The 27317-nt window shown below is 36.2% G+C and overlaps 1 protein-coding gene across 2 annotated transcripts in view; it reads right to left on the reverse strand.

The window, feature by feature from the left end:
- Positions 1-12077: 12077 nt before the first annotated feature.
- ABHD3 (abhydrolase domain containing 3, phospholipase) overlaps positions 12078-27317 on the reverse strand; it is a 31966-nt gene continuing 16726 nt past the window's right edge. For both annotated transcript variants that reach the window (XM_045518882.2, XM_010958052.3), the window contains exons 5-9: positions 20622-20734; positions 17279-17452; positions 15873-15921; positions 15628-15793; positions 12078-12927 (exon numbers count right to left, since the gene is read on the reverse strand). In XM_045518882.2, coding sequence (XP_045374838.1) covers positions 12749-12927; positions 15628-15793; positions 15873-15921; positions 17279-17452; positions 20622-20734 — 681 coding nt within the window. In that variant the 3' untranslated portion in view covers positions 12078-12748. The remainder of the gene's footprint in view (positions 12928-15627; positions 15794-15872; positions 15922-17278; positions 17453-20621; positions 20735-27317) is intronic.

Consider the following 27317-nt stretch of genomic DNA (forward strand, 5'->3'; position numbering starts at 1 on the left):
TTTCTTGGGTTCTCCAAAGAAACAGAACCACTAGGAGACATTTATATCTACAAAGAGGTTTACTATAATGAATGGGCTTACACAACTAAAAAGTTTAATTTTTTGCCAATAATTTTCCATAGGTAGCATTCACATTGTTTTTCATTCCAACGTTCTTCACAGCTCCTTAAGCAGTGTAACACAGTGACTGAAAAGGGGAGTCCTAGAGCCAGACTCTGAGTTTGAATGCTGGGTCTGCCCTTCTCTCTCTGAGTGATCTTGGAAAAGTTACTCAAACTTTGTGTTTCAGTTTCCTCATCCATCAAACATGAAAGGTGTTCTTGGAGGATCAAAATAACAAATACACTTAAGGCACTTTGAAGAGTATCTGGCATGAAGTGAGAGGGCAATAATAGTTACTACAAATTCCTTCTTTAGCCTCAGAAAGCAAGGCTAATAAATACTAATTTAGTACTTCAGTCACAGTAATAGCACCTAATAATATCTTAAATTTTTAATAGCACTTTGCTGGTTAAAAAACATTTTCATATATTTAATTTGATGCTTATAACAATTCATTAATAGCACTTCAGAGGGGTTAAATGTCTTTTCCTAGGTCTCACAGCTCATAACCCAAAGGGTCAGATCTTCTAACTGGTTTCCCATTCCAAGTTCAGGATTTTTTTTTTTCAACACTATCATACTGTTCAGAGAAATATAATATGCAATTCTATAGATTGATTTCAGTAATTAATCGATGGATGCTTTTTCTGCATATTTGGCCATGATGAAGCATCTTGAGGAATTGCAGAATCATGTGACCCCTCTCCATAACAACCAGCCCTTCTGAAATGGCTGGTGAATGTTATGGCTCTCTCATCCAGGTCCCATCTTTGAGCGAGCTATTCTGGATTCTGAACAGAAGATTTTAACGTTTTTACTTCAGGAGTCTAGGCTTTGTAGGACATTTAGTCCTGTCCAAAATGTCCATAAGATATTTGATCCATGCCAAAAGTCCTTGATATTTGGTCTTCTCCAAAACCATTTGTCTTGGACCAAATATGCTCATGAACTTTTTGGACGGGAGCAAATTTCAAAAGCCTTTCGGTTTGGACCAAATGTCTTTTGGACATTTTGGACATGACCAAATATCTGCTAACCAGAATAGGTTGTAAGTCAGTTACTCTGAGCTTTCTTCGGAGGATTCTGGGGACAGAAGCAGGCATTTTAGAGTCATAACAGTTTACCTCCGACTGGTCTCCACCTCATTCCCAAGCAGTCAGTGAAACATGGGGGAAATATTTCCCAATTAGTGATGCATATAATAGGCACTGCTGTTTTTGTCCATGTAAAACTGGGGTTTAAATAAGCAGTTAAGATTCTCTCACAAGAGCCACGCCTTAAACAGAGTTAAGAACAAATGGAGTGGAAAGTCTACAGAGGAAAAAGGAAAACCCTAAATATGAATGAAAATTGTAAATTATTTTAACATTACTTTATAATGCCTTCAGTTTAAGATTTGGGTATAGGGAAAGGGCTTTCTAAAAGCCAGGCTTTCCAATTCCTTTTGCCAGATGCCTTGTAGGTGGCTTAAAATAGATTAACTGCAAAATATTCTAACATTCTGGACAAGACCTAACTCAGTTTTGTTCAGTGGTTTGCCTTTGATTCAAGTAAACACATAGGTTCCAAATACTCTGTTCAATTTGGGGAAAAGATATGATTTGTAACATAGCAAACCTAAAAAGCGTATCTTTGCATTTATGAATCAGAGAAAGCTTTTGTCCTGCTCTCACTTCCTGATGATTGGTTCTCTCCAATAAATAGTGCTGATGAAAACCACAATTACAGATAGCCAGTGGAACAGTGAACTATTGGTACATTCAACATAGGTACACTATTAACTATGTCCACAACTAGCTTTTGTCCTCTTTCTGCTTATATGGCTTAAAATTAAAAGTGGGAGAAGATACACATTAATTTTCAAATGGTGTTTAAAATTTGCCCTGGTTATTTGTCTTGTGCCTGATATCAACTACTTCCACCTTAAGTGTTTTTTTTGTTTGTTTGCTTGTTGGGTTTTTTTTGTTTGTTTGTTTCGTTTCGTTTTTTAGCCGTAGACTAAGAGGAAGGACAGATAGGGAACTAATGAGATACTACAACAAATGAATTTCTGCCTCCAGAGAGATTTGCTAAATCTTGTGCTCAGGGTTCTCCAGAGGTATCCATCCTCCTCTGTTACTCTGAGGAGCTAGAATTTCATTTATACCTCTCTCCTTTGTACAAAGAAGCTGCAGGAAATCACCCAGAGGTCACTGAGACATAAGATTGAGACTGAAACATCCCCTCTCCAAAAGTCAAGTTGGATGAAGAGTTAACTAATTGCAGGAATTGGGAGAATAACATCGTTACAGAAGGAAAATGATTTAAATGGCTTTGTCTTTAATTCGCTTTCTCTCTCTTTTCTGTAACTTAGTTTATACATTCCCTTTGCTTCCATCTGTACACATCAAAAAGTATAATCTTTCCTTTAAGATCTCATTTAAATATTACCTCCTTGTGAAGCCCCTCTTAACCCTTATTCCCATCATAATTATATTTTCTCTTTCCTGTATCCCCAAAGCACTTTGTATACCTGCTGTAATACTTATCAAAATCTACCTTGTAAAATGGAAAAGCATAAATGTGTCTGACTTCACCATTATTGTGGTTCTCAGTCTAATGCTAGCACATCACAGCCTAATACTAGTACATCCTATACAACTTTGAAACTCAAAAAATGCATATTAATTTAGAATGATTGCTAATATCACTGCCATCATACTTGAGTAGTATGAGACTGGACATGTCAATAAAAAATCTTTAAAGGTTGGGAGTTTTTAGAGAAACAGGAATTACAGAGAAGGGAAAGGAGGACCTTTGGATTAGCTTCATTGAAGTTGAGAAGGTGTTGGAAGAGAGAAAAACATGCTCTATTATTTGCACTACTTCTGGTTCTTTCCTTTCCCTCTTTACAATGAAAAGGGGGCCCTTCCTTCTTTCTTTGGCCGAATCCAAAGATGGCTGCATCTTTGCTCTGGATCACATTCTCTTTTTACCTCTTCAGAGAGTTATACCCATCAGTTATCAAAATCAGGCTAAATTTTCTTCTTTTTTTTTTTTTTTTTCCATGCAGAGTGACTTCTGCCTATCATTTAATTACAAAGATACCATTTAATCTTTCCAGCAGCTTGAATAAGAAAAATAAAGACCATAAAAACAACTATCTCAAGTTAATTATTCGCAAATCTTCCTCTACCTCTCAGTTTCTGATATTTCTTAATATTTTTATATTTTTCATTGATACATTTTGAAATAATGGCAAAATTCACACATTTACATAGTTTTAATATCTTGAGCTGACTTAGTTTTAATATTTACCTATTTAATACCTATTAGAATATAAAAAACTTTAAAAAAAAAAGAAAGAAAGAAAAGAAAAAGTGAGACTATGAAAATACCAAATGCTGTGAGGATATAGAGCAACTGGAACTCTCCTAAATTCCTGGTGGGAATGCACATGGTGCAGCCACTTTGGAAAATAGTTGGTCAGTTTCACATACAGTCAAACATACACCTACCATATTACCTAGCAATCCCACTCCTAGGTATCTACTCAAAGGAAATGAAAACTCATGTTCACACAAAAACCTCTATGCAGATGTTTATACTAGCTTTATTCTTAGTCACAAGAATTGAAAAAAAACCCAGATGTCCTTCCAACAAGTAAATAGATAAACAAAGTGTAGTACATCCAGACAATAGAATACTGCTCAGAAATAAAAAGGAATGAACTACTGAATCACACAATGTAGATGAATTTTAAATGCATTTGGCTAAGGAAAAGAAGCCAGACCTAAAACGTTTATATAATGCATGATTTCATTTATATAACATTCTGGAAAGACCGAAAAACTCTGGGGAGGAAAGCAGGTCGACTGTTTCCAGGGTCTGTAGGGGTGGAGAGAATGGATTTCTATTAGCATGTATCATAGGAGAATTAGTCAGGTGATAGAAAGTTTGTATAGGAAACTGTGGTAGTGGACACACAATTCTGTGCATGTGTTAAAACCTGTAAGAGTAGACTTTATATAAATTACAAAAGCCCACCAGGATGTGGAGATGAGGGTAGAATACAGACGGTAACAAATGAATCTAAAAGTATTACGAATGAATCACATAACCTCACTGAAAGGAGTTAAGTACCCTAGTTAGTAAATTTGTTTCTCATAGGGGTGTAGGTTAGAAATTCTGAAATAACTTTATTTGTGATCTACTTTTATTTGTATTGTTCAACAATACGTGAATATATTATAGATAGTCAGAGCTAGGTTTCTCACTGGGAGAAAGAAGTTACAAATAAGGAAAGGGAATTTGTTCTGTGTCGCTAAATTGGAGTCAGAAGTGTCAATATGGACTCATGCTCACTTATGGATGATAGATAAATATAGATGTGTGTGCATGCATTGTATTTATATATAATTTTTCCTACCTCCATTGAAAGGGGCTACAAGCAGTGGGACCTCAGTAGCAATGCACATATCTAGCAATCAGATCTTGATTTTTAAGTACCATTCATTAATAAAAGGAACCAGGACTCTTTGGAGAACTAATTGATCCCAGGACTTGAGTAGGGAAAAGAAAAGATGAGCCTAGAGCATCTGGTGGTGCTAATGTGCTTTAAATTTTTTTTAAAATAAATAAAAATAAAAAGGTATATCAAAAGGACACAGAAGGCATCCAGAACTCCCAAACTGAAACAACTTGAATAACAAAATAATGACAGCATTGAGTTATGACCCAAAGTAAAAACAAATGTTCATGAGCTCATACTAAGGACAATAGCTGAACAAATAAAGAAATGGGGTGGATTGGGGAGAGAAGTGACAACACTTTTCTTTCAGAAGAATTCAGATTATAAACAGAAGGAATGTGGGAAATAGAAAATCACCATAAGAACACCACAGTATCTTGCTGCAGGCAAGAAAAGAGCCACCAATGAGTGGGGGGGGGGAGTTTAAACAGAAACACCCCAGAATATTACATAATGACAAAGGAAAAATTAGTAACTTTACTATGGTAAATACTGGCAGGCGCGACCTCAGCCAAAGGATCAAGGTTAACATCACCATACAGATAAACATGTGCTTTTTTTCCTACCCTAAACCCAATGTGGTTTTATTTGTTTGTTTTGGTGGGGGGAGGTAATTAGATTTACTTATTTATTTATTCTTAGAGGAAGTACTGGGGATTGAACCCAGGACCTCATGCTATTTTGATAGAGAAAGCTACATTAGTAATAAAATGTCATTTGGTTTTGATTTGGTTTATAATAGTAAACATCTTTTCGTAGCAACTTACTGCATTTCTACAGCACTTTAATATTTCACAAAGCATTTCTCACATATGTATTATCTTTTCAATCCTCATAATAACTCTGTAACACTGACATGACCTTCTGCACTTTATAAAGAAACTGAAGTCTGGAAAGAACAAATGATTTGCCTCAGGTCAAATGGTGAATTAGTAGCAGAGCTGAGAATCACTCTCAAGTTCTCTGAATTCAAGCCCAAATTTCTTTCCCCAGAAATGATCTTAAAAATACTAGGACAGAACTGGAGGAATCACACCCCTCGACTTCAGATTATACTACAAAGCTACAGTAATCAAAATAGTATAGTACTGGCACAAATATAGACGTAGATCAATGGAACAGGATAGAAAGTTCAGAAATAAATCTGTGCACTTATGGTCAATTAATCTTTGACAAAGGAGGCAAGAATATACAATGGAGAAAAGACAGTCTCTTCAATAAGTGGTGCTGGGAAAACTGGACAGCTACATGTAAAAGAATGAAATCAGAACAATATCTAACACCAAATACAAAAATAAATTCAAAATGGATTAAAGACCTAAATGTAAGACTGGATACCATGAAAATCCTAGAGGAAAACACAGGCAGAACACTCTTTGACATAAATCACAGCAATATTTTTTTTTTGAACCAGCTCCTAGAGTAATGGAAATAAAAGTAAAAATAAACAAATGGGACCTATTAAAACAGCAAAGAAAACCATAAACAAAACAAAAATACAACCTACAGAATGGAAGAAAATATTTGCAAATGACATGACTGACAAGGGACTAATTTCCAAAATATACAAACAACTCATATAGCTTAATATAAAAAACAAACAAACAAAACAGAAACCCAATCAAAAAATGGGCAGAAGACCTAAATAGACATTTCTCCAGAGAAGACATTCAGATGGTCAACAAACACAAGAAAAGATGCTCAATATCATGAATTATTAGAGAAATGCAAATCAGAACTACAATGAGGTATCACACCAATCAGAATGGCTATCATTAAAAAGTCAACAAACAATAAATGTTGGAGAGGGTGTGGAGACAAAGGAACCCTCCTACACTTTTGGTGGGAATGTAAATTGGTGTAGCCACTATGGAGGACAGTATGGAGGTTCCTTAAAAAACTGAAAATAGACTTACCATATGATCCAGCAATCCCACTCCTGGCCATATAGCCAGAGAGAACTATAATTTGAAAAGACATATGCACCCCAGTGTTCACAGCAGCACTATTTGCAATAGCCAAGACATGGAAACAACCTAAATGTCCATTAACAGATGACTGGATAAAGAAGATGTGGTATATATACACAATGGAATATTACTCAGCCATAAAGAATGAAATAATGTCATTTGCAGCAACATGGATGCACCTAGAGATTATCATATTGAGTGAAGTCAGACAGAGAAACACAAATATCATATATCATTTACATGTGGAATCTAAAAAAATAAAAATACAAATTCTATTTACAAACCAAAACAGACTCACAGACATAGAAAACAAACTATGGTTACCAAAGAGGAAAGAGCAGAGAGGGGTAAATTAGGGGTTGGGAATTAACAGACACACAATACTGTATATAAAATAAACAACAAGGACCTCCTGTATAGCACAGGGAACTATATTCAATTTCTTATATAACATAAAATGGAAAAGAATCTGAAAAGAAAAAAAAATACACGTATGTGTATGTATAACTGAATCACTCTGCTGCACACCTGAAACTAACATCATAAATGAACTACACTTCAATAAAAATTTTTTAAAAAAAATATTAGGAACTATGATAAATGATTATAAAGAGCTCTAGGTATATAAAGAGAATATTAGACATTTTTTACTTTATATATTGATATCTATTATATTTTTAATAGTTATTCATATATTCTAGAATATATATCATGAAAACATATATAATAGTTTATTCTACATCATGTTTCTCAAAGGGTCCCTTGAACTCTGATAAGAAAACCCAGAGGTTTCAAAGGCCATACTGGAAAACTTTTGTATGGCATTAGGAGAAATAAAGTATAATCAGAATCCAGGAATTAAACACTAAACATGCTTCATTTTGAACTTGGAAAAATAGAGAAAAAAATCTGAAACTGTCTGCCCATAGGTAGAGTAAAGCAGATAAATGGGATATTTAAAATTTACAGAAATCAATTAGTAGGTTAACATTTTAAAACAGAATAATGCTCTTTTGTGATCATTCAGATCTGTTACTATGCTGCTAGTCTATCTATTCATATCCTGCTGGTATGGAATCCTTGGTAATATATATCAGTGATAAACTCGAAGTACAGATGGAGTAGATATGATTATTGTACGGCTTGCAAAACTTGGGTACCAGTATCTAAATCTGGGTGGAAGATTACCCTTTCTAGAAGGAACAGATATAAAACTGTCCTGTAATAAGTTAATACTGAGTCATGGTCTTAACCGACTGTGACATCTTTCTTTTTTGATCTAAGTTATTGTCTTTATTTAAAAGAGATATTCAGTGAGATAAGTTAGTCTTGTCAGATTCTTGCCTTTTACTTTTCTCAAAATAATTCCCATGTTTAGGTGGTTGAAGGATAGAGCCAGAAAAAGTATCTCTTAGTTTCAGTATGGAGAAGAGGGATTAAACAGCACAGTTAAATAATTCACAGTTTTATAATGCATATGACAAAAGCAGAAAACATTTTTTATCATCAAAAGGCTCTGAACACATAAATATCAATCTCTTTGCTCAGAAATAAAATTTAAAAGAAAGAATATAATCAATTATATACAGCAATCTTTACTGCATTAGGTATCAATACTGCTATCAACATTGTATTGTAGAAGGAACACCAGCTTCTATTCTATATCTGGGCTTGGTTGTAGAAAAGGTTAGGGCCAAAATACTGCCTTTAAGTGAGAACTGGAGTTAAAACAGCACATTTCCTAAGTATTCTTTGTCACCTGACCCTGTGATTTTCCTCACTGACTCCAAATTAAGTCCTAAGAAGTTGAGTGTTTACCTTATGACCAGCACTTTGTTAGGTTCACTGTAACAGTGAGATTTTTTAAAATTACCATTTTGACACTGAAGTCTGCAGGGGAAATAGGCTGCTTTAACAAATCCCTCCTGTTCCCACTGCTGATTTGTATATAAGATGTACCATTACGAGAGGGTCAGGGCCTAAAGTCCAAGTATTATTAAGTATCATTAATTAATAATAAACCTAATATGAGGCAGACACTGCTGGCCCCAGGGGATAAGATGAAGAGCAAAGAAGATATGTTTCCTGTCCTCACTGTGCTTACAGTCCGCTGGGGGAAAACAGATAACCAAAGAAGCTGTTACAACTATAGACAACAGTGATGTCTTTCTTTTAACTTTTAGTAACTTCTAGAATTCCAGAGTTTTTCAAAACTGCAAGTCGCAACCCATTAGTGGGTGTCAAAAGTGCATTTTAAGAGTAATTTTTAAAAAGCAATAACAAAATTTTATGCACAAAAAGTAGAGAGAATAATGCAATGAGTCCCATATAGCCATGGCTCAGAGTTAAGAATTAATGAGAATTTTTCATTTTCCCACTTTTATTTAAAAAGTAAAAACAGGATAGTTAAAAATAAAACAGACCAGACTAGACTAGGATGGGCTACAAAATATTAGAGGATATTGCATATCCTAAGAATAAGTATTGTTTTATAAAACTGTCACCAGCAAAGCTCATTAACAATTCCCAGGAAATAAAAATAGAATCTGGGTAATAAAGTCTTACCTTTTTTTTTCCCCTTTTCCTTTGCGTTTGGTTTAGTTTCACTTGCTCACAGGGAGCAGAGCGCAGAGGCCTCGAATCCTGTACTTCAGACCGAAGCTCCTGCAGCGCAATGGCGGCCAGACGCGGGAGCTGGGCGGGCCGTGTGCAGAAGGCTGCGCGCGCACCTCAACCCAGGCTGGTGGGCCGGGCGGTATGCTGAGTCGGTGCTTCTTGCGCTGAGGTCTGGGGCGCGAGCAGCGCAGCTCAGCTGCCCCAGGAGCTATCCCCTCCCTGCCCAGGAGATCCCTATAAGGCAGCCTCGCCCATGGAGAGCGTGTGCTCTGGGGTGGAGGAGGCCTATACCTCTCCATTCTTTGCTCAAAGACTAAAACTTTCCTTTGCTTCTGAACCAAACCCGGTCTTGTTCTCCTGGCTCCAAAGACAAGGGGCAGAAGGACCCTTAGTGGGTACTGACTGGGGAGGGTCTGTAACAAAGCGTGTGTGTATGCACTGGGTTTGAGATAGAAAAAACGTCTAAGACACTGGCAAAAAGGAAAGAAGGAAAAGAAAGCCAGTGTATTCATTTGTATCCCTACTTCAAAACCAATGCTCTGTAAGAAGGCTTTGCATAAAAGATGACAATAACCAACAGAAACTGAGGACACAGCTAGAAAAAAAATTCCAGGATATACTTAAAATTAAAATCTCAAAACAGAGAACTGGCTTACAAGATAGTATTTTCACCATTATAGAAACCACAATTACCCAGCTAATGTTGACTAAGGATCTACTTTGTTCCAGGCAATATGCTAAGTGCTTGGGATATAGAAATAATTAAACACAGCCCTTCTTTCTCAGAACTTAACTAGCGTATGCAGAAACAGCTGGGGAGAATAATTTACCCTCCACATAAAAGAATCGACACTTGAAAATACTCACCTCCCTCTCTGTAACATACACAGTCATATGCATGTACAGCTATATTCTATTTTTGTTTATACTAATGAGCGAGCTCATATACATATGAATCAACAAATTTTTTTTCATTAAATAACCTATCGGAAATAGGGCTACCCCATTATTTTTGATGGCTATATCATGTGAATGTGTCATAATTTACCCATTTCCCTACTAAATAGGTTGTTACCTTAATTGTCCAAAGTGGCAACAAATCTGTATCTTTACACACCCTTGCTACCTTTTCTATAGGATATTCTTCAAAACAGTATTGTTAAATATGGTTGCTCTAGTATTTCAATACTGTCAAAATTTTTTTTGCCTTCCAGAAAATAATTGCTAATTCACATACCCACCAGCAATTTGAGTAACTACTTCCCCACACTATTACCAACATTGTATATTATTCATCCCGTATATTAGTAAATTCAGTTTGATGATCACAAATATGTTTTAAAATTTTGCATTTCCTAAATTACTAGTGAGATTGTTCACCTTTTTATAAACTTATTGGCCACTATTCTGTAAGTGTCTTTTGTATATCCTTTTGACCATTTTTCTATCAGGTATTTCATTACTAATTTTGGTTTTTTTTTAGCTATTTGATATATTAGCCTTTTGTATATTACAAATATTTTTCTCTGTCATTTGTATTTTAGTTTTGGTTATGGTGATTTTGTAGAACTGAAGTTTTTTTTTTAATTGAAGTACCATCAGTTACAATGTGTCAATTTCTGGTGTACAGCACAATTTCCCAGTCATGCATATACATACATATATTTGTTTTCATGTTCTTTTTCATTAAAGGTTATTACAAGATACTGAACGTAGTTCCCTGTGCTGTACAGCAGAAACTTTTTAAAATCTATTTTTATATATAGTGGCTGAAGTTTTTTTTTAATCTTTACATGAACATATCTGTCAGTTTTGTTCTTTATGGCTTCTCATTTTTATATTTTGCTTAGGATGAATTTTACAAATGTTTACCTCTTTAATCTAGCTGCAGTTAATTTTTGTGTGTAGAAAGAGGTGAGGAACTACCTCCCTGATTCTGACAGTGGTCAGTGGCTAGACAAACTTCCTGATACAATTTGTTTGAAATCTAGAAGACAACTCTGAAAGGCAGGATCAGCTCCACCTGAACCATACTGACTGCTGAATAGACCAAAAAAAAAAAAAAAAAAAAAATCACTGGTATTATCAGTGCTATCGTTCTAGACACAGTTACAAGGGAGTCCACAAGTACATTATCAGAAACTCTCCAGAAGGTGGCATTTTTAGTAAATAATTTTGTGTTAATATGCTTTTATTATATGGTTCTCTTAATGTGATACCTGGGCAAAAAATCCACATATTTTATAAATGGTGGAAATAGGGAAATAGTGGGAAAAAAAAAAGAGGAGGGAAAAGATGTGGAATGGTATGGAAGATATCCCTTGCCTGCCTCCACTACAACTGAAAAAGTTTACAAACTTCATTTCCCAGCCTCCCATTCAACCAGGGTGACCATGTGACACAGCTCTGGGCAATAGATACAAGCGCAAGTCTTCTGAGAAAGGTTTCAAACTTTCCCAAAAGGGCAGAGGTGTCTGGTCCCACTCCTCTCTTTTCCTTCTCTGAATACAAATGTGATGTCTGCACTGCAGCAGCTATCCTGTGTCTAGGAGGTAAGTAGCTAGGCTGCCTGCTAAAGAGAGAGTGGCAACAGAAAGAACCTTTTATGATACAGGTAAACACCTACATCAGCCCTGGCCTGCTCACCTGGAGGCTTCTTGTGATGCAAAATAATTTTAAAATGTTATTTCTAAGTCACTGTTAGCTGGGTTTCCTGTAGCTGAGAGTATTTTTAATTGGTATGAATGGTGTGAGACCAATATTCTGGAAATAGTGAAATGAAACAGTTTTAATTCAAATTTCTTACTAATTCATTTATGAAATTATGATAAATTACTTTCTAAGGATTACTTTTTTGTAGATAAAAACTCACAAAGGAACAATTTTAAATGGTAGAATTTATTTACTATAATGATATATACGTATGCACATATACTATTTTAAAAATAAGCATGTAAACTATAATCATTATAAAACATAAGTTAGCCGTAATTTAATATTATCAGAGTAAAAGAGCATGTATAGAAGTCAGTCCATCATTTTGCATTTACCTTTTAAAGTTAAAATACATAAAAGATTCAGTGCGTTGTATTTTATTTGTTTCTGTTACCATCATTAGGTATAAATATCTTTAGGAATGTGCCAACTTATAACTTACATTCAAATAACCAGTCTCTTAACAATTATTAAAGTACCATAAATCACCTAAAACAAGTAGTCTAAAAAAACAGTAGCCTAATTAAAACCCTGAGGAATTAAAATCTTTTTATACAATAGTTTTGGTTAAGTGCAATTCCATGTTTGTACTACTTTATTTAAGGTCATACTTGGTAAGGCATAGTAAAAATAAAATCTATGTAAGTTATCATCTAAATCTATGTTTTGTTTCTTGCTACAAAGTTGTTTTGTTTCTCCAAAGAGTACTTTTTGCATGTCATTCTGGACCTCTTCACCACCTGCTGGCTTATTTGCTTTATATACAGTAGTTAAGATTTGTGCACTAAGCTGAGCTGCCCTTATATGGTGATCCAGACAAAATGTACCTGAAGAATTACATGCTAGAGAGTTCATGTCCATGTTCAACCATGGCTTGGACAAACTGCTTGAAGACGCGATCCATGTAAGTGGACTGCCTTGGCCAGATTCCCTCCAGGAAACCAATATGGCCTCCATAAGAAGTAAGAACCAAAGCAACATTGGGGTTTTGCTTAGCAGTTTCTATTGGAATAGCTTGATGAAAAATGGGAGGGTAAGAGAAGAGAAGGAGAGAAAAATGTAGAATTATTACCAGTTTTAGTTAGGATAAGTGTATGCCTTTGATTTCCATTCATTATAAACCAAAACAACACTGAACAAACAAATATTTGTAATGAGTAGGGCTAACGTAAGCCTGACTAATTTATATCAACAACCTAAATTCTTAAAACAGTTCATGTCCACAGTTATGTACTGAGCCAATATTTTTGGAAGAATCAATCCAAGTGTTGAATCATTACACCAAAGTATAGACCCAGTCTTGCTTTGAGAAATTAAGTAATTCAAGAAATGGTGAATATTAACATTATGCTATAAGAGTTCCACTTAAGTATTACATCAAGGAAAAAAACAAATTAATCTTTTCACTTTTGTGAGAGATTTTGTATGGTTTTGGTTAACTTCACAAGAAATTAGATTCCTGAGGCCAACTAGTGGCTATATTAAGGATTCAAAATTATAGATATGATTTATAAAAACATATACAGATAGCAAAAAAAATGGCATTAAATACTCCCAGTGGTAACAGAGTTTATCTTTGAGTGGTAAAACATTGGTGATTATTTTTTTCTTTTTTCTTCTCTGAATTTCTATTTATAGTCAGGAGAAAGAAAAACTTCATTTTGAAAATATAGTTGCTGTATTTAACTAATTCCTCAATAATGACAGTCTCTTCAAATGCTCCACAATATCTTTGCTGAGTAAAAACTTTAGAGGATATTAATTAAAGTTGTTTTATTTTTATTTCCCCCCAGGCTTAGAGTTCAAACAGTGAAAATGTTTTTATTTAAGATCTATACTAGATCACAACCTGGCATGAGAAGTGTTTTGATTTCAGATACTGCTAAATCTTATATCCCTAAGTAAGATAATGTGGCTGATGCAATTAGATCTTCATATCCTAAACAGAGTCTTAGGGGTAAATGAGTTCATTAAAGGTAAGATCTGCCTCATCCTTCATTCCCAATGAAGGAAAGGAAGCTGACACACTATAGGTTCCAAGACAGAGCTGCTGCTGGGCCCAAACTGCTTGTTTAGATGATGCTCTACATTGAACCCCTCACAACATTCCTTGAAGAATAAACCTAGAGACCCTACGTCAAGGCCTAGGAAGCCAAGTCCTTGTCCCAAAGGAGTCCTGAACTCAAATCCTTATCCAGCCACACTTAACAACAAACATCTATCTTGGGACTGGGTGTGAGAAGCAGATGAAATGAAAGAGACTATTTTTGCTTTTCCTTTTTCACCTTACATTAAGGGCTTAGATTTACAGTGCTTCATTTGCCTCTGACAGAATTACTAAGAACCCTAATTTCACACTCTGGACACACTCAGGAATTTCTAGCACACTGATAGCTACAGCCATATCAGAAAAACAAAAGGCTGGGCCACATTCAAGTCATGTGAAAGACGCTGGCTGCCTGAACTCTCAGAATGCACACAATTGTCCACTATTTCAATGTGGCGATTTTAAAGGCTTGGGAAAGAATAAGAAATGAGTTTAAACTTCCATCGAGCGAGTCAAGTTAAACGCTGGGAAATTTTTGTTGGTGGAAGAAGGGTCCGTGAAATATAAAAATAGATGGAGAAATACTAGACTTCCTTCGTTAATCCAATGAAAACAGGCTAAACAATCTCTGTATAATTCAGCTGATATCCAAGTTCACAGTTTAATTTTCTGATTTGCAGTCAAAGACCAAAAGCACTAGCTATCTAAACTTACCTGTGATTTAATCATAAATCACACAATAAAATGATATCCCCTAGAGAGATGGTAAGTGATTTTTTTTTAAAACATACTTTGGGGATTTTCTGAAATTTTGACAATACATACTGTGCTGTGTTTGTAGTCAGAATAATTTTTTTAAATGAAGTACTTGGAGAAAATGTTTTTAAAAATAATATGGGGGTAAGTATGGAGAAAAAGTTTTATAAAAAGCTTTGTGAAATTTCATTAGAAATAAAATCAGAGGTCAAGTCTACTTACCTTAAGATAGTATGATATACTTTTAGGAATCTTATTTTGCTTTAATGTATGAACACATGCATATGTATCTGTTACAAAATTCCACATTTCTTGAATTAAGAGAGCAAGGAAGTTAATTTGGGCATAATTTTCTCTTTAACAGTATCCAAGAGGAAAACAGATTGTTTCCCTTCAAATATAACCCTACAGTCCAAAATATAACCTTGTAGTCCAAATGTGCTACACTCATTGAAATATTCAAGGACATCATATTAATAAAGTCTCGAGCTCTCCTCTAGGTTAAAAGGGGAGAAAGAATTCCAAAGCCTTCTGTATAAGAACCTTAGGAAGAAAAGACAAGTGATGACAATGTTCTCCTGAGGCAAAGATACTGTAACATAGTTTGTCCAAACAGTTATTTGATAAGAAGGAAAGGTTATAAAAATGAGGACAAGTAAAATATTGAGAGTCAAAATTTGTTCTAAGACTCTCACAGTAGACTGGATAAGGGTCTATTGAAAATCTTTAAAGCGATCCGAGACATTTAGATACTAAATTATGAGTATCTAGCTATTTTTATTTTATGTTTATCAAAGTGGAAGACATTAAATGACTGACATTTTATTTCTTACCACTGTGTTTTCCTAAAAAGAACAATATTTTAAAACAGTTAATTCACATCAAAATATATACAAAGATGTTAATTTTACCATGCCTGGGTGAAAACACATCATCCACAGAATTCAGACACAACACTGGAATCCCTACTGATTTCAGTCTGCGATTTGGACTGGCATCCATATAGTAATCGTCGATTGTTGGGTAGCCAAACATGACTGAAGTGAATCGCTTATCAAATTCTCTGATGGATTTAGCCTGAAAAACAAAAACCAATTATATTTATTCTTGAAATCAAAGAAGGAAATAAAAGTATTACATAAAGTTTCTGTCCCACCTTCATGACATGATCCATGTCAATTTGTTTGACAAACATATGCCGGTGCCTGGGACAAAAGAATTTCAAAAGTAAAAAATTAAGGTCATTCCCATTTCACATAAACCTAAAATACATAATAATAAGTAGTAACTTAGCCCAGAGCCTAAAGTTGTTACTCTATAAATATTTACTTAATCAGACATGGCAGGACTACCTTGATATTTGTCCTGAAGACATTTTTTAAAAGTACTTTTTCTTAATTGAGGAAGAATGAACCAGTTCTGTAATAATAAACAAAAGTCCTGTTTCATAACAAACCGTACTACACATTGATGCCATTATACCAAACTGGCCAAAAAGGCCTTACTTAAGCCAGAGCTTTCAACTGGGTAAATCAACTGATATTTATCTTACTTTTTAAATTGCTATACTGAAAATTAGAATTTACATTTTTTGCATACTTATTTTAAAATATTGATCATTTTTCTTATATAACCCATATTTTAATTCAAATCATTATCTTCACTTTTCTTGCTACTGTCCCCCATTTCATTGACCACAAGTAATTAATGATATGATTCTGTAGTATTTTTAGCAGTATTTTATAATCAACATCTGTAATTTAACAAATAGGTTAAGTTTAATCCAACGTTTCATGTCAACTTTTGGGATAACTATGGCTTTCAACTAAGTCATGCACAAATTAACTGTACTTTTTATTTCAGAGCTTATATTTAAATTTGTCAATTCACTTAAAAATGCATGGTAACAGTCACCAAAAAATAAACAGAAACATCTCCAGGTTCTTTGTTACCATACCATTTAACTGTTAAAAGATAAAAAATTTCAGAAAAACTAATGCAAAGACGGAATTTTGGTAATGTTAACAACGTGAGACTGAGAATATCCATCTTTTAGAGGCATTCTCTTATGCTTCTAAAACATAATATGTTCACAAGCATGTGCTCAAAAAATCATATTTATTATTCAGCTCTGAAAACACTACATTACTTACTACCTAGGAGGGAATTAGGTATTGATAAGATTAGCAACAAGTAGGAAATCCAGGGAAATAGCCTACGTTACTCAACACATTTGATACCAATGTTTTTATTCTTTTAGAATAACTTAAGTGATGAAACAGTGATCTTCAAAGTGACACATAGCCCAGAGGTTGTACAAGGTAATTCACTGGCGTACAGAAAGAAACCATTAGAACTTTTATCTATATTGTTAGCTTATACTTAAAATCTTTTTATTTTTGTATATACTGACAACAGATAGAATATTTTGGTGCAGTAGTACATGCATATTAACATACACATAAACATACATATATTAGCAGTGTTATGCTTGAAAACGTTTTACTGTTGTGGCAGGTAATCCAAAAAGTTTGGAGACATCAGGTGTTAAAGATGACTCACTTATTAACAGAAGACTGGAGGCAAGTTGTCAAATAATAATTAAAAAGCAGCCAGTTCAGTGGCTTCTCCAATGACTCCGAGCAAGCAAAAGTATTCCAACCCACTGAAAAAGTTGCAGCTGCCTTCAAAGGAGTTTTTGGCCCAATTTTGCCCAGGTAATTTAAAAGCAGCATTCTAAAATAAGAAAAAACAGGACACTCAGTGATGAATTTGCTTTCTCTCTCAAGACACACCCATTTCTAACTGTGGACTTTAACTATGGAGAAGAAAAATATACACCAGTGCTTAAGTTCTTTGTCTTGGAAAACCATGCAAATATCTTCATTCTTTCCTTACGTTCACAGACATATTTATCTTGCAGCCAGCTATATTGAGAATGGATCAAAGCATACAGTTATTACTCACATGTGTATCTTTCTATGAAGTAGAACAAGAAAACTCTACTGTAAGAGTGGTTTTCTTTTTTTCAAAATGACATTGGGGATTTATTAAAAATTTGCAATTCCCTGAGCCCGAGCTTCCAGTTGAGCATTTAACTTATTGTATGAGGGTTGCTTTAGGCAAATTTAGGCAAAAAAGGCCACATAGTAAATGTTCTTAGTTGCAACTACTTAACTCTGTGATTGTAGTTCCAAAGCAGCTGTAGACAATACATGAATGAATGGACATGGCTGTGTCTCAATAAAACATTGCATGTTGACATTGAAATTTGAATTTCATACATTTTTCACATGTTATGAAATAGTTCTTTTTTTGGTTCTTCCAACCATTAAAAAATAAAATAACCATTCTTAGCTCTTGCACTGTACAAAAACAGCTGGCCAGATTTGTCTTCGATCTGTGGTTTGCCAACCTGTGGCATAGATGACAGATCACAGGAGTGGTTTTCAAATGTGGCTGCACATTGAAATCACCAGAGGAGTTTTTAAAACTGTTATAGATGCCTGGGCCTCACCTCCAGAGATTCTGAGTAATTGGTCTGGGTGGCCATTCTAGTTGCCTATGCATCCTTGCTCTGTACAGCAAGTCTCTCTCTAAGGGTCCCGAGTCTAGTTAGACTTTCTGAATTGTGGCAGAGCAATTGGCCCCTAAAATCACTTGTTTCCTCTTCCTACCTCTCCTGTTGTTTGTCCTTCTCTCTTATCACATATTTTCCTCTTGCTCAATGTTTCTGATTCTACTCTAGTTCTAGTTTGGTAAGAAGGACAAGAATATAGTTTAACGTATTGCTAACGTCAGAAATCTAAGTCTGACATTGTGAACTAAGAGAAAGGATGATGATCTAAATTGTTTCTCGTAATTTCCATTCTTTATTTCTCCAATTGCCCAGGTTCTGAAATAGGAGAAATGGGCAAAAATTCTCTCCAATTCTTTTTTTTCCAACCCAAATGGCTTGCAGAGTGAATGTGATGAGGTTAGGGAAATGAAATACTGACTGAATATTTGATGATATTTGGGAATTATTGTTAGTTATGTTTAGGTGTTGTTTTTTTCCCCCCAAGAGACTCCCTCTTAGAGATACTTACTGAAATCTTTATATAAGATGTCTGAAATTTATTTAAAAATAGTTGGAAGGGTATGGGTGGGTGGTGATACTGACAAACAAGGTTATCCTTGAGTTGATAGATACTGAAGCTGGGTGATAAATATATATTCTTCTTTTTACTTTTATATGTATTTGGAAGTTTCTATACATTTTTAAAGCTAGTTTACCAACTCATCAGAAGACTGGAATCTGACCGTGTCTCGAGCAGTGGGGATTCCTGGGAGACACTCAGTTCTGGCTCAAAACCCTGACTTGGCCCCAGGCATCACAGGCCTGGGGATTACCCCATCTGGAGCAGGGAGGGGTGCTGGGCATAAGGATCTTCGACAGATGCTTTTGTGTGTTCCATCTCCAAAAGAAAAAAAAATGTGTTGAGCGGTGAAAGACACCCTGAGTGGTAAACCCACTTGGGAACGCGTCACAGTGCTAGGCAGCTAAAAAGGGTGCTCCCTTCGAACAACTTACAAGACATTAATATTCAGCCAGCTGCAAAGGCTAATGGTCAAGTTCTGCCTTCAGGCACTGAGGCCTCAATTCGACATGAATAGGCATTTCCTAGAAGCTTCTGAATAGAGAATCTGGGCCTGTTTATGTAAGGTTTGGCCTTTAAAAAGTCAAGAATTTATACGATTAAGGGAAAAAAAAGTTCGGCTGACATGCTGTCCTTTAAGGTTCTCATTATGGCACAAAAGAAAGAGAAGCAAAATACTGTCCTTGAAGCACAATCCACAGATTCTGCCTGGGTTTTCTGCGCTGATTCGGATTTCTTGCTTTAGTAGGTCAAGTCAGACCTTCCATGCTAATGGAAAAAACGTATTCTTTTCTTCTTAGTTTTATGTTTATCAAGAATCTAAAAAGCTGTGGTTAAAGCCTATTTTTCAGAGTCTATCATTTATAAAGCTGCTCATTTTCAAGTAAATATGCTTCTGAGATGTTCTGAAAGTCAAAATGGCAGATAAATCGATTACAAAATTAAGAAAAAAATATCAATTTTTTATCTCACGGGTTTGCCAATTTTGGACAATGGTTTAGGTAATTAAGTATAGCAAAATGTCATGTAATAAAAGTTTTGAATTTTATTAAATTCACTGTTACTAGAACAAAAAATATAAACAATTAGTAGTAGAAATGAGCCTAAATACATACATGGCGTTAAAAATTCCCCCAAAACCCCTATGCTGGCAGCACAAATTATGATATTCACTTGCTTAAAATAACAGCTGCAGTAGTGGGTTACAAACAATTTCACAGGTTCTAGGAGAGCATTCCAGGGTAGGTCCATCTGCCCAGCATCAAAACTAAGCAAGACAAGAACAAGAAGACCAGCATCTGGGGGAAAAACTAACTCGAAGGTCTCTTCAGTTGGAGAGAGCAATAAGTGATTATCTCCATGACCAGAATGATGAAAGTCATGGGACAAGTTCAGCTTTCTGAACAGCCCTGGAGAACGTGGGGATGGGGACAGGATGGCTGAGAAAACATCGGGGGACCTGAAGGTCAATGTGGCTGCCGCCGCGTGAGGGAAATCAACACCATGGGGGTCAGACAAGCCTTCAGGCTCACCAGACCCCAAGGACCCCAAGGAGGTACTCGTATCCTTCTCACCACAGAGACCAGTAGTCCAGGAAAATATTTAAATTTTCCTGAATTAATCCCTTCCTTCATTTAACCATGCGTGGTAAAATACGATCAAAATAAACATTTGTTTTTAAATGTCCATGTAGCTTACAGTCATCTGAAAGAGGCATTCACTAAGCCCACTTCCCTCCCAGACATTCGAGAAAGGAAAAACCTTACCCTCCCATGGAAACCCCTGCTGCCAGGAACGGAGCAGAAGGGTACAGGCTGTGTACGTGGTGAATGACTGCCTCCAAGTCTTCAGTGTTAGCACAGCAGTAAGTCCTTGGCGTCTGTGAGCAATGATAGGTAAAGCACAAGAATTAAAATGGTGAGGTTAACTGTTTGTATTATGCAAAAATGTAAAAAAGAGCAAGAGAGCGTAAATATAAGAAAGTGACCTTTGCACGTACTGTGAGTCACAACAATTTATCATTTCCTGGCTTGCAGCACACACATATGCCATCTCGAGTCAATGAGTCAATGCTATTCGAGTTGGCATCAACAAAGGGCTCTGATCATGCAAAGAAGCCTTGATGGAAATGGGGCAACACCAATACAAATACCTTAAACAGATACGCAGTATCCTATTCAAATGTGTCTCTAACTAAAGAAGAATGGAGTCAATTTATGAACAAAAAGTGGCAAATTAATAGTTTCATAGGAAAAAAGAAAACTTTATGCCTGACAAAGCCAAAGTAATGCTTATTTAAAAAAACACACAAGCAAGCAAACAAAAAAGGTTTTCCAATAATGCCTCAAAATACTTAAATTGTGGCTCCTCTCTGACTGGGGAACTGTTTTCTCTATCCTGAGTGCTGTCTACCAATGAAGGAGTGTGATTTTCTGGTACTGCCTTCACTCTAGATAAAAGCAACATCCAATCTGCTTTATTAATTAAATATTTTCCTTTCAATAATATTTCCATATAGTCCCAGCTGTGCTACACTGAAAACAGACACTTAAAATGTTAAAATATGTAAAGCTGATTATGCCTCAATACATAATGTATTAAAATAAATGGTTTTCATGCGAATTTCATCAATAAGGGCTCTGTTTCCAGCAGAAAAGCTTCACAGATGCTTTTATTTGAGATCTGGGAGCAGAAGGCAATCCTGTCTGTACAATATATGTGAGAGTGTGTGTATGAATAAAGTATATGTGAGATAAAATAATCAGAAATTTAATAACAGAGAAATCTGATAACATTATCCTCATAAAAATACTAAAACCAGAGAAAATAGTAAAGCATATATTTTATATTTACCTATGGACTATATCTAACATCCTTTTTTGAAAATATTTTACTTATTTATTTTTAATTTTGTTTTGTTTTTGAAGGGGGAGGTAATTAGGTTTATTTATTTACTTATTTTAATGGAGGTACTGGGGATTGAACCCAGGACCTCATGCATGCTAAGCAGGCACTCTACCACTGAGCTATTCCTTCCCCCTAATTTATCCTTAATCACCTTCCAAAAAGTAGAGAAACTGATTTCTCCTTATCCTGAAAGAGAATTTTCTTGTCCTGATTTAGAAGTCATCTGTTTTAAAATGCAAATTTCATTAACAAACTTTTTTTGAATCTAGAAACAAATTAAAATTCACCCTGTTAAAAAAATAAAACAAAATAAAATAATAAATAAAATAAAATTCACCCTGTTAATCAGGTAGTCTGACTCTCCCTAGCTATTCTGGGAGCAGATTAATTTGCTAATCTGCAGAAACAACCATAACCCAGAACCCTTCTCTCAGTGCCTGCCACATATCCCATACTGAACCAAGCCGGCTCATGAAAAGATTTTAGTTTCCTGCCCAGAAAAAAAGAAAACTGAAAAAGACACACAAATACCTTTTAAAAAATCATTTACATTTCACATTTACTTTATTGTAATGTCTTGATAATCGTCAAGAGCCTAGAATATTTCATCTTCCAGTCTTCTCTCAAGTATTTAATCATCTGTACTCAAAAATTTGGTAAGATGCTGCTTAAATGAACTCTGTGATTCTTGTGTGGTTGAAAGCTGTCCCAAAAGGAATAATCCTCTTACCATAGGACTAATTATGCTTTTTAACTGCTCTCCATCCACAGTGTGTTTTTGTTGTTGTGTTGCTTTGTTTTTATTCCATCCATTCCCTGTCCATTACTTACTGAGCTGCCCAAAGCATTCTTACGAAGATTGATCTTACTTTTGGAAACTGAATTTGTTAAATAAGGTGTCAGTGAAAACAAAAGCGTGCACGTGTAAGTAAAACCAGCATTTTACTGAGTAATCATTTCACCTATATTGACAGACATATAAAATGACAAAGTGTCTAAACTGCCTGGGAATGTGCTAATTATTTAAAATAACCAACAACAAAACAAAGGGCCCTAGAAAATATCCTGGCCAACTCTGAGGCCAAGACAGCCTATGTGCCATGTTCCGCTAGCGTTCTAGACGGTGACCACATACGCTCATGCGGTCATGCTACAAAGCCACACCAGTAAATGAGCATTTTCGTTAGTGGCTTAGAGCAGGTCAGCCGGGCAGACAGGAGTTCGCAGCCCAAATCCAGGGACGACTCACCACCTTACAGGGGTTTTCAGCCCTGCCTGCATATTAGACTAACGGGAGAGTGTCAGGACAAATTACAGACACCTGGACTCCACCCCAGACGAAATGAATCAGAATCTTTGGGAAATAGCATCCAAGGATCAGGATTTTTCAGAGCTTCCCAGAGGATTCTGCTGTGCAGCCAGGGCAGAGAACCAACTGCTTGAAGACAATAAAGAAACAGGGTGAGAGCTGAGCCAAGACAGGAAGAGCCTGCAGTGACAAGAATGATGAAACCTACCGAGAGTGACTTGGGAAGAGGGAAGTCTAGTTCCACGGGGATTCTTTGCAGTGCACAGAGAAGTATTGCTAAACATCCTGCCAGCTATTACATTATTGTTATTATTGATCCTAACATTCTTTATTTACTTAAACCTTCTTTTATTTGAAAATTGTTTAAATATAGAGAATTATACGATCCTTCATGTACGTACCACTGACAACAGTTGATATTATTGAACTGGACCCATCAGTGTTAGGAGAAAATTCTAAAGGATTCAGTGCATTCACACCTGCATCTGGCTGACAACCTTCCTGGGTTTGTTCTGATGTAGAGGGAGAGGTTATTTTGGGAGCACTTCAGAAAGGGGAGACTTGGGTGGGACACAATGGTGTTTGGTAGGAAGATACTGGGTGTGGGAAAGGCAGTGCCTGAAAGTCAGTCTGACAACTGAGTGGTACCCTGGCTGGCCCTGTGCTATATGCTCCTCCTCCATTGGGCCATTAAAGTCCTTAATCCCTTCTGAATACCTCCTTCAGAAAATAGGGCCCAGGAGGGCAAAGAGCCCTATATCCCTCCTACCTCATTAGCTTCCAAGAAAAAGCTAAGGTGGAAAAGCTCAGTAGGAAACAACAGCAGATTTCTCTAGATGAGTCCTTAATTAACCACCCAAGGAATCAGAGACTGAGACATGATCCCTCTCTTAGAAAACCCTCTTTATCTCCACCCCCAGCTTTTCGGCCTAATTTGACTTAAAGCCAGAGCTGAAATGTAAAGACACTGGACAGCCTGAGTTCCTGCCCTAAGAGCATTAATCAGCTTTATGACCTCAGGCTTGTCACCCCTCTTCTCCAGATGCCTCCTCATCTATTAAATGAGGTTTTTAGGATTAAGGGACCCCTGAAGCAGAGCTACTTAAAGTGCCAGTCCAGGGTGAGATAAGGGGCTGGCGTCAGAGTGTACGAGAAAAGAAATAATCAGCTCACCTCTGCAGTGGGTTGGCGCTGAAGTTGGTTTACGTTCTCTCGCAGTCCCTCACACTGTCAGAGGTTGGTGTCAGAAGGCTGGAGCAGTGGAAGTTGGCCCACAAACCACATTTGGAGCAGTACCGCTTTAAAGTATTTTCTGGCTTCTGCTCCACTGTCCGGGCCCCCTCCCCTCACCGGCTGAACTAGCTCTGACTTGAAATGGAAAGTCCCTGAAGGACGCTTTTCTTTTAAACAGCTTTGTGAGACATGATTCACGTACCATATAATTCACTCCTTTAAGATGTACAAATCAGTGGGTTTTTTTTTTTTTTAGTATATTGAGTATGCAACTATCACTACAATTTTAGAACATTTCCATAACCCCCCTCAAGAAAACCCAACCATTAGCAGTCATCCCCTCTCCCTTAGCCCTAGGCAACCATTAGTCTGCTTTCTTTCCATCTCCACATATTTGCCTATTCAGAATATTTCATATAAATGAAATCATACAAAATGTAATCTTTTGTCTGGCTTCTTTCACTTAGCATAATGTTCTCAGGGTTCACATATGTTGTAGCATGCATCAGGACCTCATTCCTTTTTTAATGCTGAATAATGTTCCATGGTATGGCTGCACCGCATTTCATTTAGTCATATATCCGTTGATGGACATTTGGGTTCCTTCCATCTTTTGGTTATTATGAATAATGCTGCTATAAATATGTGTGTACAAGTTACTGTATGAACATACATTTTCATTTCTCGGGTGTATATGCAGGAGTGGAACTGCTGGATCATACAGTAACTCAATGTTTAAGTTTTTTTTTTTTTTTTCCCAATGTTTAAGCTTTTGAGAAACTGCCAGACTATTTTCCAAAGTGGCTAGGAGGGTTTTCTGGTGAGGTTTTGGGACACAGAAGTCTACATAACCTTATAACTAAAAGGAAAGGGACCCTTATGTAGAAGCTTTCAACAAATTCAACTCTGGCTGAGATCTTTGCAGATTATTATTCCTAAACTAAGCTGGAAACATGACAGTTCACAAGGTAATCATAAATATTAAGGAGTTTGTGGATAACTTGGATTCCTGGATTCCTATCCTTGAAAACCAATCTGCAGAGAACAAGCAAAGGCATCATCTACTTCGAGGGCTCCAAGAACCCTGCAGAGATGTCTGAGGATCAGTCTACTGAGACCAGGACTCTGTCTTTTACAGCTAAGAGCCCTAGGGAGGGCAACATGCAGTCTTCTCGCTTCCTAGCAAGGTTTTTGGCTTTCTCTCAATAGTGAAATGACTAATTGCAAATGAGGGCAATATGGTAGTGGAAAATTTCTGCTTTCTTATTCTGCTCTGCAGGAGCCACAGCAATCCCTATAAATTCTAGGTATACCATTAACATTTCTCAGCAAATCTTTTACTTTTGCATTTCTTCCTCTCCTAGGAGAACTGCTTACCTTAAGTTCCATTTCACTTTTGCTAGCTCTTTTGGGTTAATTTCAGTTACAGTCAGTTCCTTCCTGTTTGATCTTTGCTGACTCATCTTTTGTTCTTTTTGATGCCTACCGTAAGGTCTGTCTTATTCTGGGTCTGAGCTACAGTCAATCCTTTCTGGAACAAGGTGAGGTATAAATAAATAGAGTTCTTCTAGTCTGAGGCAGTAATTGTTCATAGCTCTAAGGCAGAAAGAAGGACTATCAAGGGATCTAAATATCAAAGCTAGCTTTAATAATCAATACGGGCATCTCATTTTTGTGACCCATTACACGGGTACAAGAAATATATATTAAATTATAAATCATTTACTCCTTTTAATTTCTTTTTTAACACAGTTATTCTAAAAGACTATGATTAGGATTACATTTTGGTCATTTGATATCCTTATTCTTTCTGAAGTTAGGTTGTATTAGCCTTTATGACAAGGTATTTGCTGGGGGCACCAGTTCATCAGAAGTCACTGATATGCACTGTATAAGACTCCGAGGACCAGACTACTCTTATCCTCTCACTTAGAACTCAGTGAATTTTTAAAAATAATAATTAAAAAAAAAGTTTATCTATATACTATCCCTTTGTAAGAACTCAAAGTATTCTTGAAGATTTTTAAAAAATCCATGCAAGTTTATGGCTAAAAGTTATGAGGTTGCTGCATTCTTTCAAAGTAAATTTCCAATTAACTTTCAATGCTGAGGGTAGAAGGTTTTCCAAGCTTCCTCCTCCCCTATTTCTCTCCTCTTCCCTATAAGTTGTCTTCTAAGATTCTATCCTTTGCTCTACCAGCGGTGCCTCAACCACTCCTGAGCCCCTGGCCCTACCTGTGCACCAACAATCCATTCCTTTCTCCAGTCTGTACGTCTCTCCTGAGGGCCAGTCTAGTCTATCCAACTGTTAATGAGAAGTTTCCATCTGGATGATCTTAAAAGCACCCTCAACCTCTAACACTGAATTTTTATTACACCAAAATCTTATAAATTCTCCTAAATTTCCCATTTCAGCAAACATTACCTTTTACCATATTAGCCTTTTACAAGTCAGCAAAACTAGAAAGGTCAACCTTGACACCCTTCTCTTTGCTTCCCACAGTACAATGAATACTATTCTTTCTGTCCCATGAGTACCCCTCAGTTTTGTTCTCTCCCCTTCCTCTCTCCTACTTCTGTGCTCACACTCTGGAGGGGTCTTTAGTAATTGCCTTCTAACAGGTCTCCCATCCTCCAGCCTTCTTCTCCTTCATCGCTTTTCTGCCATGGTTCTCTTTTTAAAACATGAACATGATCAAATTATTTTATATGTCAGTTATACCTCAACAAAGCTGAACTTCAAAAAAAAGGTCAATGCTTCAGTACTGGGTTCCTCGGGATTCCACACATAACTCTTCAAAATCTGGCCCTACCCTTCTAGAAGAATTCCTATCACTTCCTGAGTAATGAGAGGGAGTACAGCATAATGGTCAAGAACACTAGCACATAGTCAGCCTATCTGGGTCTGAATCCTGGCTCTGAATTTCTTGGCAAGGGCAAATTCTTAACCTATTTGTGCCTCATTTTCTTCATCTGGAAAATGGGGATGATGGTGGCTATGCTTACCTAAATA

This window comes from Camelus bactrianus, chromosome 24 (genome assembly GCF_048773025.1).
Source record: "Camelus bactrianus isolate YW-2024 breed Bactrian camel chromosome 24, ASM4877302v1, whole genome shotgun sequence".
Lineage (NCBI taxonomy): Eukaryota > Metazoa > Chordata > Mammalia > Artiodactyla > Camelidae > Camelus > Camelus bactrianus.